The 20,544-nt window shown below is 36.2% G+C and overlaps 1 protein-coding gene and 1 non-coding gene across 7 annotated transcripts in view; one reads left to right on the forward strand and one right to left on the reverse strand.

Moving 5' to 3' along the window:
* PTPRK (protein tyrosine phosphatase receptor type K) overlaps nucleotides 1-20,544 on the forward strand; it is a 573,924-nt gene that overhangs the window by 208,768 nt on the left and 344,612 nt on the right. For all 6 annotated transcript variants that reach the window (XM_066373278.1, XM_066373272.1, XM_066373275.1 and 3 more), the window contains exon 3: nucleotides 9,733-10,004. In XM_066373278.1, coding sequence (XP_066229375.1) covers nucleotides 9,733-10,004 — 272 coding nt within the window. The remainder of the gene's footprint in view (nucleotides 1-9,732; nucleotides 10,005-20,544) is intronic.
* Nucleotides 8,286-8,392, reverse strand: LOC136401937 (U6 spliceosomal RNA). The gene has a single exon (XR_010750860.1). It is a non-coding gene; the product is annotated as a U6 spliceosomal RNA (small nuclear RNA).

The following is a 20,544-nucleotide window of genomic DNA, read 5'->3' on the forward strand; positions in this document are numbered from 1 at the left end:
GCTCAACCAGAGTTTCTTTCTGATTGATCATTACCATTTTCTTTTTCAGAAGTAGTGTTGACTCTTGCTATTAATTTTTAGTCCGAAGAAAGCCTAGTTCTTCTGGTATATTAATATTAACATTGATTTTGGGAGATTTCCATTTTTGTGGGAATATGGAAGCACTGTACACTTATCCTTTACTGAACTTAAGTTCCTGTGTCCCAGTACTTTATTTTTAGTTTTTCTTTAGTGAGTGTGAGTGAGAGAGAGAGAGACAGGAAGGGATAGAGATGACAAGCATCAACTCATAGTTGAGGTATCTTGGTTGTTCACTGATTGCTTTCTCTTATGTGCCTTGACCAGGGGGGCTACAGCCAAGCCAGTGAGCCCTTCAAGCCAGCAACCTTGAACTCAGGCAAACGACCATGGGATCATATCTATGATCCCATGCTCAATCTGGAAACCTCAGGATTTCAAACCTGGGTCCTCAGTATTCCAGATTGACGCTCTATCCACTGCGCCACTGACTGGCCAGGCCCTGTGTTGCATTATTAACAGAGTTAAAGTACATCCCGAAACAAGCTGGAATTGTTAGTATGATACTTAGTCTTTCTGAAGTCTCCAGAGGCTGCAGGCTGTATTACTTTCTCTCATCTTTCACTATTTTTTTCCAATCCTGATTCCTTTGAAAAGGCAATTGATGATTACAAAATTAGCTATAAGACAAAAATTCTTTTGCCTTTGTAATGTAACTCTGATTATTCTCTTTCAAGTTGCTTTTAATTTTAGCAGCTGCTTCTCAAAACATTTCAGTACCACATTATAGGAAAGTTATACAGGTTGAAGAGCCATGGGAGAAAGGACACACTTTCAGAAACTAGAAATCATAGACTAGGTGATCTTGAACCTACATCTATTGTGAGTCCTATTGTTGGTTAAGTTGTGTATCTTTGAGTGTTTTCAGGGAGAATACTATATATATACATCAGATTTCAAAGAAAGAGCTTTCTGGAAAGAAAGGTTAGAAAGGAACAGGAAGAAAAGATGTCTGAAGGAGGATTGTTGACACATTGGGATGAAAGGTGTTAGGTGGGGTTGTGAAGGGTTGAGAAAAGTTGTGTAGGAAAGTTCAAAAAGGATTCAGGTGCCACTGAAATGGAAATTCATTTGTTTCTTCTTTCTTTAGAGAGGGAAAGATGGAGAGAGAGAGAAAATGAGAAGCATGATCTTGTAGTTGCTTTTGTTCTAGTTGTGCATTGATTGTTTCTCCTACGTGCCTTGACTGGGGATCAGATCTAGAGCTCAAGCCAAGCCACCATCCCCTTGTGCAATCCAGCGACCTTTGGGCTCCAGCAGGTGACCTTGGAGATTATGTAAATGATCCTCCATTCAAGCCATTGACACCATGTTCTAGCCAAGGAACTCATGTTCTAGTCACCGACCTTAGTGTTTTGAACTGGTGACTGACTGCAGCATTCCTCGCTGACTATCAACTGTGCTACCACCACTGCTCAGGCTGTAAATTCTAACGTGTACTAATATTTAACATTGTCATCTCATTTTTATTTTTAAAAGTGTTCGATTTACACATTTTCCAGCTTGATTCTTTCTGTTTGGTAGAGAAAGGAGTGGGTATTTCTAAAAGAACAAATATTAGAATCTACATAATCTGCATGCTGTAGCACATATAGCCAAGCTATTTAGTCTCGACAGCAGACTCAATGAAAATTGTAGTGGACAGAGTATGGGCCAAGTAGATACATGCTTTTCTATAAGATTTTGTAGGGGACAATAGCAGGTTGTTTGACCCAGTTCCTAAATATTAACATGTAAGCAGTTAAACTCCTGTCCCAGGGAGGAGATATATCATGCTAATTTTACCTGAAATCTTCTTTTTAGTCTGTTGTGTTGTCTAAAAATTTAAGACGCTGTTCTCTGAAATCAAGACTTTTAAAATTTTCAGATGTAAGTTGGCTATCTAGAGCAATTAGAAAGCCCTGGCTCAGGGATTACAAGGCCTTTGAGTCCTGCAGAACGTGAACGACATAGTTTTATATTTTGATAAGGCAGTGGGAGGAATATTTTAGGGAGCATAAAGTTGTTGGCAATAGAACACTATGAAGATCACACTTAGTCCTTCTGTAGTAGAGTTTGAGGGACAAATGTACTTTTTCTAACTTGACATTTTATAAGGTGTGCTTTATTCTGTCTTTTAGAAAAAAACAAAACCAAACCAAAAAACCCTGTATGGTAGGGTTTTTGAATGCCAAGAAGAAAGGCATTATCTTAGAAATAGAATGTAAAAATTTGAGGAGTTAATACTGGACCATGCCACACATGTGAGGGCACCTATTTCAGTCTTATGCAGATAATGAGTCTCCTGGGGCATTGGCAAGATTGAGAATATTTTTTTTTTAATAATTTTATTTTATTTATTTTTTAATGGGGTGACATCAATAAATCAGGATACATATATTCAAAGATAACAAGTCCAGGTTATCTTGTCGTTCAATTATGTTGCATACCCACCACCCAAAGTCAGATTGTCCTCTGTCACCTTCTATCTTGTTTTCTTTGTGCCCCTCCCCACCCCCTATCCCTCTCCCATTCCCCCCTCCCCCCCGTAACCACCACATTCTTATCAATGTCTCTTAGTTTCACTATTATGTCCCACCTACGTATGGAATAATACAGTTCCTGTTTTTTTCTGATTTACTTATTTCGCTTCGTATCATGTTATCAAGATCCCACCATTTTGCTGTAAATGTTCCGATGTCATCATTTCTTATGGCTGAGTAGTATTCCATAGTGTATATGTGCCACATCTTCTTTATCCAGTCATCTATTGATGGGCTTTTTGGTAGTTTCCATGTCCTGGCCACTGTGAACAATGCTGCAATAAACATGGGGCTGCATGTGTCTTTACGTATCAATGTTTCTGAGTTTTTGGGATATATACCCAGTAGAGGGATTGCTGGGTCATAAGGTAGTTCTATTTTCAGTTTTTTGAGGAACCACCATATTTTCTTCCATAATGGTTGTACTACTTTACATTCCCACCAACAGTGTATGAGGGTTCCTTTCTCTCCACAGCCTCTCCAACATTTGCTATTACCTGACTTGCTAATAACAGCTAATCGAACAGGTGTGAGATGGTATCTCATTGCCGTTTTGATTTGCATTTAGATTGAGAATATTTTTGAGTCATATCAGATTCTAGGATTTTTTTGTTGTTCCATCTATGAAAAAAAAACCAGTTTGTTATTTCAATAGTTCTGAGTTCTTGATTGCTCTCAAAAAAAGATAAAAAGGATGTTTCTGGTCTTGAAAAGCTTGCACTCAGGCTGGGGAGATGCCCAGGTAGGTTCAGTATATTTGATACAGAAGAGATTATTATATAAGTGCTATGGACATGCAGAGCAGGAAACACAAATCCTGTATTTCCCCACATATAAGATGCACCTTTTCCCCTGAAAAGTTTGGCGTCTAAAATCTGGGTCCGTCTTATACAGTGGTTGTGGCAGTTCAAATGCCATAGAATATCCAAAACAAATTGGCTGCAGGATCATCCAGCATGTTGCCAGGAATCTTCACTCCTTTGGTCTCCATGACCAGTGAAGACAGGGTCCTGAGACTAAATTGTTGGAGAACATTGCTCTAAGGGAAGGTTTTTATGTTCACCAGAGTGACTCTAACAAGTGTTCAGTGCATACTTCCAAACATGAGACTTTTCCATCACATCATTCTGTTTGGAAGCAGCGTAAACCATTTCCAGTTGTTACATTCTTGTTGTTTTGATGTTTTCTAATAATTTATCTTACACGTTGGTAGCACCTCAACAGTTCTATGTTGTTATATTCTAAAGCTCTTTGTCTTCTTTTTATTCATTCAGTCATTCAACTACTCAACTAAAACTAACAAGATTTGTTGAACTTCTGTATGCAAGATCTTTCTTAGGTACTACTCCAGTTATTGATTCATGGCCTTGCCTGTCAAAATCTACCCTTTGTTACGTGCTCTGTGATAGTGAAGCTTGACCCATTAGCATTTCTTCTTTGTTGCTTTCACAATGGTAAGCTTTGTCAGTGGAGAGTGCGAAGAGGCATTTTACTGGGGAGGAGCTTCTCCTGCTGGGTCAATTGTGATTCTATTTTAGTTTCTTCTTGCTGGGACTGCCTGGCTAAAAGTTGCCCAGTGACATGCCCAATGCACACAGTCCTCCAAATGATCCTGCAGCTGCAGCCCTGGTCTGGTGTCCACCTTGCTGTGACCCTTCCAACATGCACATGGCACTCCCCAGCTCTCATTGCCACTCTCCTGCGAGGAAGTGTTTCCTGCCAGCTCCGGCCTGAGCCACACAGCAAACTCCTCCACTATCGAGTATGCTGTAACCATACCTTCGGAGGAAGTCTAATTCTCAGCAGCCTTCCTCCCTTTTCCACATTCTTTCTCTCCTTAGGTATGGTGGACATTCTTTATTATTCACTTTTACAGTTTTAAAGTTTTTACCCTTATAATTAATAATTCTTTATATTACATTTTCACTGTGTGGCTTCGCTCTTCTGATTGGACTCCAAATCGGATACTTTCTATGAGAATATTATCACTCTTCTGAGAGAGAGAAATGGCCCCTACATACATTATTTACAATTTGTACAAAAGTAATACATAATTAAGGGCCAGAACCCTTAAAGGGGGAAACTATGCTTCAAAGGGTTTCAAGGTAGGGAAAGTTCAACATGAGCTGGGGCTGAGAAAGAACGAGGGGTTAAAAATTGGCTTGGGGTTTAGATGAAGGAAGGCTTTCTTCCAAGACATGAGCTCATCTGGAGAAGGAAACTGACATGTTGTGTGGAGAAAACTGTGGGATCTACAAGGTGGAGAAGGTTGTTTTGAGGAGCAATAGTGGGGGAGGTTCAGTGGCAAAGTGACTGTGAGCAGATCATGAGTGTTGTCAGCACTAAGGCAGGAAGGTGGAATTTTTCTCTGTTAAGTTTATAAGGCACATTCAATGGATTTTGAACAAGAACTGACAATAAAAATATTCTGTAGTGTACTAAAAGCTAGGAATATAAATTTAAAAAGTTTAATATGAAGTATAGAAACTTATTTGTTATTCATTATTTTTTTGCAGTTAATCCTATTTTTTGTGTTATTATGTTGTTACCAGAAGTATAGCTTAAAGATAAAAATTTTATTAAGACATACAATTCATAAGGCATTATTTATTCATTGAGATATTAGAATGGTGTTTACGAATATGGGACTTGTTTTTTACTGGCTGTTCTTTTGAATTAAAAAAAAACCTCACTATTTGGTCTAAGTACTCTCTGCTTCTCTTTGTCTTTTTAAATGGATTTTAATAAGAAGGTTCTGATTTGTTGTTGTTATTGTTGAAAAAAGCCAAGATATTGTTAATCTGTAGGATGCAAATAGGATTTATTTTTTAAAGGCAAAATACCTGTCTTTATATCCTGACTATTTATCACCATTCATTTGATGTTCCTCTTGCAAGATAGTATTCATGTGGTTTCTTTCTCTTTTTTAAAAGTACAAATCTATTGCATGTTGTATTGTTGAACATTCAGTGAATGTACATAAACAAAAATAAGAGAACAGAAGACAGTTACAATTTCTCTGATTATACAACTTACATTTTAACATATATTCTTTGTGTTTTTCCAGTTATATGTGCATGTATATTGGCAAACATAGTTTTATATATAAAAACAAGTCCATTTACACAAATGGATTTAACGTAAATATTTTTTATAAATGACTACATTTTATAACCAGCTTATTTTACCTAACATATTGTGAATATCGTTCATTAAAATGGTTTTGATAATATTCTTAATGATCACTCAATTATTCATCAAACTGACCATACCTTTCCATGTTGCTTATTATTGGAAGTTTAAAACACTTTTCTGTATTTTAAGCAGTGTAATGATGAGTATTCTTTTAAAAGTTATGTCCTATATATATACAAGATTGTATATCTAGTGTTCATTCCTCGAGTTGGACTTCCCAGACTGAATGGTATATGTCTCTTTAAAGGGATTTAATCCTCATTGCCAAATTGCTCTCCAGAAAGGTTACACTATAAAATAAATTTAGTATAAACATATACCTTGGCCTTCTATGTCATAAGTGATATGAGAATTCCATTGCTCCAGAGACTGTAAGGAATATTTGTAAGGCCACATTACATAATTTACATCAATTAAAAGTTAGTACTTTATATGTGTGTGCACACAGATATTTTATTATTAAGTGTTGAAATAGCTAAATCACAACTAAATAGAATTGATTTTATTAGAAATCTGGGGGATTAGTTAGCTGGTAACAGAAAAGTAATAAATAAACTGAAATTATAATGTTAAAAAAATGAGGGAAATGCATATTGTAGGATTTCCTCACTCTAGGAGTCAGCAACCATTCATTCTGGGAGACTGTTGAAGTAATTTTTATAAGTTGATAAGAATAAATAGTGCACTCTGTGTTTGTGATGATGGGAGGGAAGGTCAAACATGCAGCTACCTTCTCGCTGCCTGTTAGATTCCTACCCATTGTGTGACGTCAGTAGGCAGAGGATTCTGACGGCTTGTTGGACCTAATCTTCGCTTCTTCCTTCCTGGGACTGTGCAATAAATGTACATCATTCCATAGCACTCCGAAAATGTAGCAGTAGTCAGGCTGCACTGACCAGAAACATTATATGGAATTAGAAATGTTTTTATTCAACTGCATTTAATACCCTTGAAATGCTAAAATTGTTTGGGCAGGCTTTTATTTTTGTGGCTTTTGTCTTTCTAAAAATGATCAAGTTGATATTCCTACATATTAATACACATTGCTCATCCCTTTTCCTTAATAAGAAAATTATTTCAGCCTGACCTGTGGTGGCGCAGTGGATAAAGTGTCAACCTGGAAATGCTGAGGTCGCCGGTTCGAAACCCTGGGCTTGCCTGGTCAAGGCACATATGGGAGTTGATGCTTCCAGCTCCTTCCCCCTTCTCTCTCTCTGTCTCTCTCTCCTCTCTAAAAATGAATAAATAAAATAAAATAAAATAATTTAAAAAAAAGCCTGATGCTTTAAAAAAAAAAAGAAAATTATTTCAGCTTAAAAATGCAAGTGACTAAAAATTGCTAAAGGGTCTTAATGGTAAATATTATATAATTATAATTACTATCATAAATTAAAATATGAGGTGAAGCATATTTTATTCCAGAAGTTTATTTTATAAAAGAAGACTAACTATTTGAAAATCCATAAGTCATTTAGAGAGCACTACTTTAAAATTGACAGTCAGAAGTCATAATACATACTTTTAAACATAATTTAAATGCACTGCTGCTGTAATAAGTCACTGAAAAAAAAACAACTTCTTTAGCAGTAGAGAAATGGGTCATAGATCTGTGAGAGTGTTGATGCCCAATAACACTAACTTACCCAAGATCTCAGGCCAGGACGTAGGTAATAGCACTAATTGGTCTGCTCTGCGATGGTGAATATGAAAGACATCTCCATAAAGCAGCTTCCGAATGTGGATATAACCCAAAATAGCAACTCCTGTTCTATAAATTGGGTTGGGACCCAGGATATCTGTTTAAATTTTAAAAGGGGAGAAAAAAGCATAACTTTTTCAAAAATATGCATGGTCACCTTATTTGTGTACAATCTATGAGAATCAGAAAGAAAAAAATTCCAGGTAACAAAAGAAGATCGGAACTTGGAAAAATGAAGTGGAAGTCATTATCAGTAACTGTCACTTTTTTGAGCTTATTCTATACCAGGTCCGATAGTATTATTATATGAAATCTGCCCATAAGCTCTGAATCGTAGTACCAAATGGGAATTGGTCTGATTTAAAATTTTGATTTCTTACATAGTAGAAGTCTTTTCTTCCATGATTTGAATAAGTTTAGGGGAGATGATTGAATTAATCAGACTAGTAGTCAATGAATATTTAGTGTCATAAGTAAAAATTAATGTGTTTTAGGGAAAACCCAAAGGGTTAATTTTACAAATTGGTTAGGAAGAGAGGTACAAATACAACCCTTATAATTCTGGGTTCTGTAACATTACACCTAATATATTTAGGTTAATTTACATCCTTAGGAAAAAATATTGTACGACAAAATTTGTGTTCTACCTTCAGTGTGATAAATAAATATATTTACATCATTGCGATATGTGTCCTTGGTAAAATACACAGTGACAACGAAAACTGATTATTTTTCTGGAGGAGACCTTGGACTAATAATGACAGTTGGTGTTCAAGTCCTCCCCCTTTTTTTTTAATATGGACCTCTTCACAAATCTGCAGGTCATCCTTGCGCTGGGGCTATGCTAATCTTCTTTGTATCTTTCCAATTTTAGTATATGTGCTTCCGAAGCAAGCACTCAAGTCGCATTTTTGTACTTTTCACTATATGGCCTTTGCCTGCAGTGCAGAGACTGTATGTTTGAGGGTGAGAATTTTGAGGTGCTCTGAGGGTAAACCTCTCTATGTTGTATGCCTCCCATGATAGATAACCAATGAATATTTATTAAATCAGAGGAAATAGATTAGTGATTTTCAAACCAGGTTTCTGGCGGCTATAGTAGAATATAGGTGTCCCTGGCTGGTTGGCTCAGCAGCAGAGTATCAGCCTGCATGTGGAGGTCTTGGGTTCGATTCCTAGTCCAGGCACACAGGAGAAGTGACCATCTGCTTCTCCACCCTTCCCCCTCCTCTCTTTCTCTGTCTCTCTTTTCCCCTTCCAAAGCCATGGCTTTAATGCTTTGAGCAAGTTGGTCCTGGGTGTTGAGGATGGCGTCATGGCCTCACCTCAGGTGCTGAAATAGCTCGGTTGCCAGAGCAATGGAGCAGTGGCCACAGATGGACAAAGCATCACCCTGTAGGGGCTTGCTGGGTTGATCCCAGTTGGGGTGCATGCAGGAGTCTGCCTCTGTCTCCCTCTCTCTGCCTCTCACTTAATAAAACATAAATAAAACAAAGAATATAGGGACTGTTGCAGAATTGGGAACAATGGCCATGGTGATTAGCTGACAATTTTGTAAGTTAGACCCTAGGCAGGTGAATCTACCCTATCTAGAAATTTTGACATTTAAAATTTTAGTCCTCATAATTTCACTGCCAACTATTTTTTTTCTCTGAAGTCAGAGTAGCCAGTGCACTGCAAAAGGTCACACACATATAAAATTGATGATTTTGGGATTTGAAATCATAAGTGATTTTTGTGTCTACACTGTTAGCCCATTACCCTGCAATAGTATTCTGGTTATAGAAAAATAAAGATGCATGTTCTATGAAAACCAGACCCATAGGTATTGCTTTGTTTGTTTGATATTAAAAGGCCTCTGCTTAGTAATACTAGAGATTTTTTAGAATGGGATATGGATTTGAACCAGGCTCTACCTGTTTAACCATTCAAAGAGTCAGACTATTTGACTTTGAAGTTAGTAATTATTCCTCAGATTTCTAATTTGTGAAATAGAAATAACAACATGTTATTGCAAAGAGCAAATGTATTAATGCATGTTATGTACTTTGAACAGCATCTGTCACCTATAATTCAGTTTATTTACTTGTTTGGTATCTTTCTATGGCTCTGTTCTGGAAGACATAGTCTTGAGTTAAAATTAACATTCAGAAAAGATTGGCATTAGTTTTAGTATTCTATTATATATTCCTTTTTGTTTGATGTTTATTTAACTTATTATTTGTAATGTCATTTCAGGTTCCTATATGATGGTGGACTCTTCAGATCATGACCCTGGGGAAAAAGCCAGACTTCAACTGCCTACAATGAAGGAGAATGACACTCACTGTATTGATTTCAGTTACTTGTTATATAGCCAGAAAGGGTTGAACCCTGGCACTTTGAACATATTAGTTAGGGTGAATAAGGGACCTCTTGCCAATCCAATTTGGAATGTGACTGGATTCACGGGTAGAGACTGGCTTCGGGCTGAGCTAGCAGTGAGCACCTTTTGGCCCAATGAATATCAGGTAATTCTTCTTTCTTTTCTAATTACTGCTTTTATGTCATTGGATATCACTGTGTATTTAGTACTTAGAGGTAAATATTAGCCTCATAAGAATGTGAGGTTATCTAACTCACCCCCCCTTCCTTGAGTAAATGTTTGAATACCATGACAAAAAATAGAGAAAAATAATTCCACATATAGAAAAAAATAGCTTAGGTACAACCTTTTTGTTTGTTTTTGGCAGAAAGCTACTTGACAGATATATTTTGGTGTCTCTGTCCAAGAAGAAACAGTGTTTTTGATTGAAGTGAAATACTTATATAATTTACTCACTTCTTGAAAATAACATTTGGACAATAAAAATGAAATAGTTCTTCATGAAATATGATATCTAAGAGGGCGACAGTTTGAATATTCTTTGTCAGTTACATGAAGTATAAAAATAAGCAAACAAAAATAAAGAAAAGAAAAGCTATCCGCGTGTCTTTGGATTCCCCTCCCCTAGAAATACTTGATATATTTATGATTAAATCAGACGATGAATAGTGTCAATACTTACTTTGTTTTGTGTGACTGAGTTTATGTAGTTTAAAGAAAAGTTCACTTACCAAATTGAAGAGTTGTCCAATAATTCTCACTATGAAATTCAGTTCTTAGACACTGAGAGTTACCTCTTTTGAAAGTTTATATTTGTGTTGCCTGACCAGGCGGTGGCGCAGTGGATAGAGCGTCAGACTGGGATGCTGAGGACCCAGATTCGAGACCCTGAGGTCGCCAGCTTGAGCGCAGACTCATCTGGTTTGAGCAAGGCTCACCAGCTTGAGCCCAAGGTTGCTGGCTTGAGCAAGAGGTCACTTAGTCTGCTGTAGCCCCCTGGTTAAGGCACATATGAAAAAGCAATCAATGAACAGCTAAGGTGCTGCAACAAAGAGTTGATGGTCTTATCTCTCTCCCTTTCTGTCTGTCCCATTCTCAGTCTCTCTCTATCTCTGTCACACACAAAAAAGTTCACATTTGTGTAAGAACTTGTGATTTAAATTTTTGAATGACTTGCTTATTTGCAGCTTATAGAGAGCTTAATGAGAATGTGTTTGTGTAATAGTATATTTTATTATGTTCAATGAATAATTTCAAAGCTAAAAGCAGTTTAATTTCTGTAACTTAAAAATTGCACCATTTCTTCAGATTAGGTTTGTCTTTATTCCCAAGAGAGGGAAAATTCAATCTCTTGTTTTAATTGCTTTGTTTTGAGTTAATTTTCTATTTATTAAAAGTCTTTTACTTCATAACTCTTATTCCACAGGTAAGGTTCTACATTCAGGATTATGTGTCTATTGAGATTTCAATGAGTTTTCATTAAGTACTAGTTAATTCAATTATTTCAGAGCAGAAAGATGTTTTTCTTCAGTTTGGGAGAGCGATCTGCTCTGGGGGGAGCTCCAAAGCTTTTGTAGGGTTGCCTGTGTGGTAGCTGGATGGGTGGAGGTGTGTGAAATGTGAAACTAATGATAAACACTAGAAGAAAGGTCAGTGGGCCCATCTCTGACAGCGAGCATTCCTGCTGCCATTGCTGGGGCACCCACCCAATGCACTGTCACTCTGACTTCACAGAGAACCTGCTAATTCTGAAAAGTAAAGGCTCTGATTTAGCAAAATAAAACTGTCAACATAGGCTTCTTACAAGACCCAAAAAAACAAATCTCGCAACTCTGTTAAAAATGTAGGTTCTGGAGTCCTATTGCCAGTATCGAACCAAGTTTGCTTGTTGCTACCTGTGTAGATACAGTACTTGGTTAAGGAATAAAGTTGTTCTACTTTAAAATAAAATCTAGAAATAGAGTTTGCTAAATGCAACAAATAATATGCCTGTGGTATCATACTTCTGTTCCTTTGTGACTAAGAAATGGCATACATGGATTACTTTTTCATTATTTTTTTCTAAGATCTATCTTTGAGTCATTGATATTAATAACTTTTTTATGACATAGATTCAGAGATATTAATTTTAATGTTGAGGTATAGTACCTAGAACTGGATGAGTGTTTCTTTGTTCAATTTCATTTTTCATGACAAAGCTCTCTAGTTTACAGGGACATGGGGTGTGTTGAGGGAAAGGTTTCAGCCTGACCAGTGAGATCTTTTTGGAGATCTCAGGTCAGAGAACAAGATTATGAAATTTATAGAACCTCTGGATAAAGGTCTCTTTGTCACAGATTGAAATTTGAGCCAAAGATAGTTTCTTAAGTGATATTTTTCCCTTTGCTTCCACATATTTCTTTCTTAATCGGCAAAACGTAACAATCAATGGGAGCAAATAACTGTAGAGTATTTTTCATGTACTTAGTGCTCAATAAATTATCTGGTTGATGTTTTCATCGATATTGTCATTTAGATAGGCAGTTGTACCTGTACATCGGTTATTAGAAATAACCAGCTCAACATAAACTATATTTATGCAGCTTTTTTACTATTAGAAAGTAGCTTGGAAAACTTTTGATTATTGCTTGATGCAGAATCATTATGGAATTTTTTTTTTTTTGACAGATACAGAGAGAGAGAGTCAGAAAGAGGGATCCAGATAGGGACAGACAGACTGGAAGGGAGAGAGATGAGAAGCATCAATTCTTTGTTGTAGCTCCTTATTGTTCATTGATTGTGTTCTCATATGTACCTTGACTGGGGGGCTACAGCAGAGTGAGTGACCTCTTGCTCAAGCCAGCGACCTTTGGGCTTAAGGCAGTGACCATGGGGTCATGTCTATAATCCCGTGCTCAAGCCAGTGACCCCGGGCTCAAGCTGGTGAGCCCGTGCTCTAGTTGGCAATCTCGGGGTTTCAAACTTGGGTCTGGGTCCCCCATGACCCAGGCCGACGCTCTATCCAATACAGCACCACCTACCTGATTAAGTTCTTTATCGATTTTTTAGAAATAAAAATATAGCCATTTTAGTGTGTCATGTTAGCTGCTTACTCATTTTTATTCTTAAAGAAAAACTGCCTATTTTTATTTTTCCCAGACTCTAGATTAAGATATACACAGAAATCCTCGTCCTTTCTTGAATGATTCACTCAGTTTCTATTCTCTAGAGAATTTACACTCTCCAAAGTTCTTCTCAAACCATTTTTTAAACCCTTAATTTTCTAATTTTTTTTGGTGGTGATGTTGCTGTACTTCTAGAGGAAAATCCTATGTTTTCCTTGCTTGAGCCATTTCTTATCTGACCACTCCTCTAACTCACTTTTTCCCTATCTTTAACAACAACAGAAATTACATAAAAAAGTAGTCCCAGAGCTCTATTATTTTTAAATTATATAGGCTAATTTTTGTATAAAAATTCTCATTGTGGAAGAGGGGAACTTCCCCTAGTTGTACATATACCTTCAGTGCTCCACTTTTCCATTTTTCTCTTGAACTAAAAGTCTGAAACAGACATAGTAGTAGTATTATCCTTGCTGTGAGTTTTCATTCTGAGCTGTTCTGTCTTGCTAGATGCCTAAACAGGAGGTCGATGTGGTACTGTATTTCCTCTGTATAAGACGCACCTTTCCCTGAAAAATTTGGGCTCTAAAAACTGGGTGTGTCTTATACAGTGGTTGTAGATCTTTTACTTGCATTTCCTGCTTTTCTGTGCTTGTATAAATTTTATGATGAATAAAACTTGAGTTCAGTAACTTTATGTAATACATTTTTTTTTTCAAATTTTGGGCCCCAAAATTAAGGTGCATCTTATACATGGGGAAATACTGCAATTTAATCACATATGCTATGGATTATTCAATAATGAAGAGATTCTAGTTTTGAATCCCAAAAATGTTAATCTCTGATTTGAAAAAGGAAAAAAATATATATATAAATATATACATATATATATGTATATATGTATATATACACTACATTGTGAAATAAAGGCAAAAATGCTTCTCCAAATACTGAATTTTGGTTATCTGACAGATCAGGAGAAGGCTCATGAGCTTTGGGGGCCAGCCTGCCGGGGTGATCTTGACTTATTTTGCAGCTGCGCAGCATTGCGGATATTCCGTAATCTCTTTGACGATAGTTTCCTCCCGTGAAAAATGAGGATCACAAGAGTATCTACCTCACAGGGTGATCATGTGAGTTAATATATATAAAGTGTTTAGAAAAGTGTCTGACACATACTGTGAGTTTACCATAAAGTTTAATTAACATTATGATGGTAAACAAAAAATTTGCAGACTCTACTGGAATTAATAAGTGCTCAGCAATTTTTTGTTTTGAAATTATGCCATTAAAAAAAACTATTTTTTAGAGCAGTTTTAGGTTCACAGTAAAATTGAGAGGAAAGTGCAGAGATTTTCCATATACCCTCCACCCCCACATATGTACCGCCTCCTCTATAATCTGCATTAACCACCTGAGTGACATACAGTCGATGAATGTACATTGACATCATCATCACTCACAGTTCAGAGTGAATTTTAAGGTTCAATCCTCGTGTTGTACCTTCTAAGAGTTTGACAAATGTTTGACATGTATTCATCACTATAATATCACACGAGTTTTTTCACTGCCCTGAGAATCCTCAGTCCTCTGTCTATACTTTCCTCCCCATCCATGCTTTTCTTTTTAGGTTTTTTATTTATTAGAATGTCAACTTACTTGACACCTTGTTAGTAGGAGCTCAAACCATACTCACCCCTAGGGATACAGGCAAAGTTCCTCTTCTACTGAATCTTACAGTCTAGCTTGGCAATGCAGCAGACAATGTAAATTAGATGTGGGGTCTAGCCTTAAGGATCCCAGTTTAGATGGGAAATGTAAAACATATATAGATAAAATTTAAAATAATATAGCAACTGTTAACATGGTTTAAGAGAGTAATATAAAACATAGTGAGGGAAATGAAAACAAAGGATAGATTTGTTTCCAAAGTAATTTGAGGCACAAATGAGACGAGAATTCTTGTCTCTCGAGTTTTCGGTTTCTAGATTACTGTGTTTCCTACTCTACCACATGGTTTTTCTGAAACAAAAATTATTTGAAGCTCACAGTTTCTGTGGTGAAACAAAACAAGGAAATGTCAATTTTGTTTATGAAATAAGCACTGCAGTGACACCCTAATATATAAGGAACTGTTTGTCATCTGTGAATCCAAAACAGTAGATGTCTTTTCTGCTCAGGATAGTATACTAATTATAGAAAGTATCATGTTATATTTGTTTTATTTGCCACGGTCGCAAGGTGATAATTCTGCCTATTTTTATAGGCCTCAAGTAAGTACTGTAAATTTGTAAATTGATTGCTAAATAGAATTAAAAAGAATAAAATAACATTATGAGGCATTATTTTGGTGTTAGATTTCTATAGAAGATCAGCACACCTCTAAAAGTGTAATTTTCTCCACTCTGGAAATCTGACCTGTCTTGTATGCATAAAACTAAGTTCTGCTTTGGGATTAAACCCATTAGTTTCTTACTGAACAGTGAGGTTGTTACCAAATGAGGCAGGCAGATATAACTTCCAAAACTATTAGTGGAAACCTAATCTGCTGTTTTCCATTAACTGGGTGCACGCCATTAATCACAAAAATGGTGCGTGATGAAAACTACAGGGGCTGGCCAGGAATTGGAAAGGGATAATATAGCAGAATGTGCTTTTTTTTTTAAACCTCCTAATTCACTGAGAAACAAACACTGAACTTTTGCAACCCATTTTCTTAACATTTTTCAGGTTCCAAAAAAACTATAAGCACTGGACAGGCATGAGATTTTTCTGTCTTTGTTTCGATTTTAAAGGTTTATGTTAACATGCATTGCAATTGCTATTTTGGCAATGAAATGATTGTTACACTCCAGAGATGCTGGCTTTGGATCTAAGAAGATTGGGACTTAAACCAAGGGACTGTTTAGTTAATATTAAAAAAAAAAATCTCTAAGAGATTGATCTTTGGGGATAGGGGCCAGAGTGAGAATAATCTTCTGAACCATCCATGCAAAATGTGAGGAAAAGTGGATGATCACTCCTGTGCCGAAGCTCTTGGAATTCTTCCAGTTTCTACAGGTCATCATTCAAGTATGCAGAGCTCCACTGACGAAAGAAGGGTGGCGAGACTTTGCTCTCTTAAATGGATTTGTCTGTTGGGTGCCATAACTACAAGTACTACCCATACTACAGACTGGGGAGCTTAGACAACAGAAATGTATTTGTCTCAGACTTGAAAGTCCCAAAATCAAGGTGATGACTAGCTCTCTTCCTGGCTTGCCAGCAGCCCCTTCTCACTGTGTGCTCACACGGTGTAGAGCAGTGGTCCCCAACCTTGTTTGGGCTATGGACCGGTTTAATGTCAGAAAATATTTTCACGGACCAGCCTTTAAGGTGGGACGGATAAATGCACAAAATAAAATTATGCAACAGGCCTAAAAACTGTGGTATTTTTAAATATAATTGTTGAACTTACGAGACAAGTGTCAAGAGTGAGTCTTAGACGGATATAACAGAGGGAATCTGGTCCTTTTTAAAAAATAAAACATCGTTCAGACTTAAATATAAATAAAACAGAAATAATGTAAGTTATTTATTCTTTCTCTGCGGACTGGTACCAAATGGCCCATGGACCAGTATCAGTCCATGGCCCGGGGGTTGGGGACCACTGGTGTAGAGAGATCGCTCTGGTGTCTCTTGCTCTTTTTATAAAAGGCACCATGCCAATCAGAGTATCCTGGTAACCCATTTAACTTTACTTCGCAAAGGACCTCTCTCCAATACAGTCACACTGGGATTAGGATTTCAACATATGAATTTTGAGGATGGAAGGATATATATAATTTTCCATAACACTAGATACATCTTATAGCTATAATTTCTTCATTTAAAAGCATTATAAATAACTCTGGCTCATCATCTTGTATAACAAGTTTACAGATACTATTAATTTTCTACTCAGTAGTTATTCTCCTCACTTTCTTCCACACTGGCAGGACTCCTGCCCTCTTCACTGACATTCACAAGTTTCTTTGCAGGCCGGAGTGGTCATGTGACCCAGCTCTGACCAGTGAGTGAGGGAAAAGGTATTCCTCATTCAAGTAAATGAAAATAAAAAGAGAGAGGCGATTGTTACACGAGAACATGATGCTCGGAGCTCCTATAGATATCAAGCACCGATGAGGTAGGAGAAAACAAGCTGAGGGAATCAGAAGAACGTATGGACAGAGCCATTGTCCTACTCGCAGGTGAAAAATAATAATAATAAACAAATTTTAAAGCAACTTTTAGATGGGTATTTTCCTAAACATCCAAATGCATCCTAATGTACCATGTCACATCTTTTTTGAGTTTTCAAGTAATCACATTTATTGTCACCCCATATCATTGATGGTTAAAACATGTGAGACACCTGGGACAATCAAAAGTACACATATCTATTTACAAATGGAACAATTCCTATTTTCAGTTCAGTTGTAGAGAGAAGACACCTGAAAATGTAAATAATGCTTTAAGACAAGAAATCAGTGACCAAAAAGCAGTAGAAAGAAAGGTAGGAAAATTTATTTGTTGGGTGTCTACCCTGAATAAGACAGTGGGCTGGATGCTTCATGTATGTCACCTTCAGTGTGTTTTAAAATTTAATCCAGTGTGTGGATGAAAAAGGAGCTCTGTAATATATCTAACTGAAAGTAACCTCACAGGGCGATCTGATCATAACGTCCTAACCGGCTAGACGTTGCCTCAGGCATATAACTTCTTAGTAATTGTTGATCTTTGCTGTAGGCAAACCCTGTCCATTATTTTTGTGTATCTAGGTTAACACACCTTTGACATGCCCAACCACCCACTAGAGCACATCATTTTGTTCATTTTCCTGTAATCCCATCCCCACCTTGCTTTCTCCCACCTTCATGTAATCTTTATGTTCCCTCATTAATTCCAAATGTATAAAAGGAATTGCAGAACTGTCATTCTTTGGGAACATTTGAGATCTTGCTTCCTGGCATTGTTGTCAGTTGTTTCAAATAAACTCATAAAAATTCTTTACAGGTTTGGACGTTTCTAACCTCAAGTGCTAAGTCAGGGGTAGCAAACCTTTTTATACCTACTGCCCACTTTGTATCTGTTAGTAGTAAAATTTTCTAACAGCCTACCGGTTCCACAGTAATGGTGATTTATAAAGTAGGGAAGTATCTTTACTTTATAAAATTTATAAAGCAGAGTTACAGCAAGTTAAAGCATATAATAATAATTACTTACCAAGTACTCTATGTCAGATTTTTACTAAGTTTGGCAGAATAATCTTTATAAAACAACTTACTATAGTTAAATCTATCTTTTTATTTAGACTTTGGTTGCTCCGTACCACCCACCATGAAAGCTGGAACACCCACTATTGGGTGGTAGGGACCAGGTTGACTACCACTGTGCTAAGTGAATATTTCTTATTTTTGTGCATGGACTAAGTTGCTAGCTATTTAGTGGTCAAAATTATTCCTTTTTCCTCTTTAGTAGTTTAATCTTGCTATTAGAGGTTTGGACTTTAGCCATATCAGTAACTTCTGAAGTTAGTCACTAGATTGGCTGATGTTAGTTATGGCAACAGTAATTTCCTAATGCGGGCACTTGGGCGCTTTTTCATGCTGACAAAATACTGGTTATTAAGGAAGCAGCCTTTAGCTGTTGATGTTTAATGTTAATGATTCCCTATTTGTTTCACTTAAAGCACTCCAAGTGGATTTGGAAGAACTCCCACGTTATGATAGTCATCATTTTCTTAAAACTTACATCTCTGTGAGGGTGACTTCTTTCTGGTCCCTGACATTGATTTGCTTTTATTATAAAATATCAGTTTTACTTTTTCTGTTTGACTCTGTTTGTACTGATTTACTGATGACATTTATAGTTTGTAAATAAAAGTAAACAAAGAGTCTTTCTAGTTAACACGAAATTATTGCACGTAGCTGACAGAAGTCTCTTATTCTTCTGCTCCATCACACCTGTTTTTGTCTAGCATCGCAGGAGCTGTCAAGTGCCCCTTCGCTAATTCTTCTGAGAAATACATTAATGACAATAATTCGTTTTCCTTTTAATAGCAGTTGAAAAATAATGAGCAGAAAGGAGAGTTAGGTGGTGTTTGTACAATTTATATGCCTTTTTTTCTTTTTTCTCTTAGCCCCTTAGGATGTTGTTCTATTCAAGGGAAAAGGGTAGGAGAGACATCCAAAGAGCAGTGGAGGAAATGCCAGTTCTTTGTTAGCTCACTTGTTTCATTCAGCACAGTCTGTTGACTCTGAAGAACACACTTCTGATTCCTGGTTTTCTATCTGTCTATTAGCATACATATAATAGACTAGTTTTCATGTACCAAGATTCATAGCCAAACACAAAAAAAATGAAGAAACCCTTTTCTTAGTAGTTAAATGATGTTATTGACAATGCAATATCATGTCTTATAAGAAAAATACAAATAACAATTTAAAAATCAATTCCTTCAGTTATTTTGCCTATTGACTTCGATAGTTAATTGGAATCGGTCTTTTGAGTTTCTGTACAACTTAAATTTCTATGTGACCTCTGTCCTTTTCCATTTCAAAGCCTGATTATTTTTTTAATTTCAGACACTGCATGTGGTCTGTGAACCAAATATTGGCTCTTCACAGGAAAAACAAAACTGAATGACATTATGTTTTTATCTAAAATTTAACTTATATGCTGTGGTGATTTCAGCTTCAACTCGTAAAACATAATGAAATAATAAAAGGATGTAATTATCTATTTTAGGTTTTCATTTGAGAGACTTGTATTAAGCAGAAAATGTAAGGGATGTGTCAGACACATGTATAGTTTATCTATTTTACTATTCCTTTAGATAATATTGTATACAATTTAATCTTGTTGTTAGTAATATAAATTGGAATATAACAGAAAACAAACTTTGGACACCAAACATAAAAGCATTCACTTATGCAATCTAGTGGGCAGTTTATGGTTAATTTTAGCTGTCATGATTTTTTAAAAGGTGTTTTAAAAACTGTTATTAGTAAAACTGGCTGTGACCTGTTATTTCTGCAGTTAGTTATAGAAATAACCATTGCATACCCCACTGGAATTCCCTGAGATTTGTATTCTTGATATTCTTTGAATGATCTTTTAAAAAAATCATTTTTCTGTAAGCAGTCAATTAATTCTTATTTTACATTTAAAAAATAAGGTCTATAGTCATGAATTTATACCAAGTAATAATTCAATAATGTAATAAAAATGGAAACCTTTTAGCACCTAGAGATCAAAATGTATTTCAAACTTAAACATGTTTGGATGCAGGAAGTTTACATCAGCAGCATAAATATAATATTTGGAAACAGGTATGGCATTTCTTAAGTTAATATTTATTAAAAATTATATATGGTTTGGTTGTAAACTTCAGTAATCCTAAGGCTTACAAAGGAATGAAGTCAGTTTAGTTTATAAATACCAAGGTAAATTCTATTGGGTTTTTTAGGGAGAGGGTGCTGTTTTTTTTTCTTTTCATGTTTTTCTTCCTATATTGTATACCCCTTTTTTTGGGAGTCAATTGTAAGTAGAACAATAAACATA

This window comes from Saccopteryx leptura, chromosome 3 (assembly GCF_036850995.1).
Source record: "Saccopteryx leptura isolate mSacLep1 chromosome 3, mSacLep1_pri_phased_curated, whole genome shotgun sequence".
NCBI classification, from domain to species: Eukaryota; Metazoa; Chordata; class Mammalia; order Chiroptera; family Emballonuridae; genus Saccopteryx; species Saccopteryx leptura.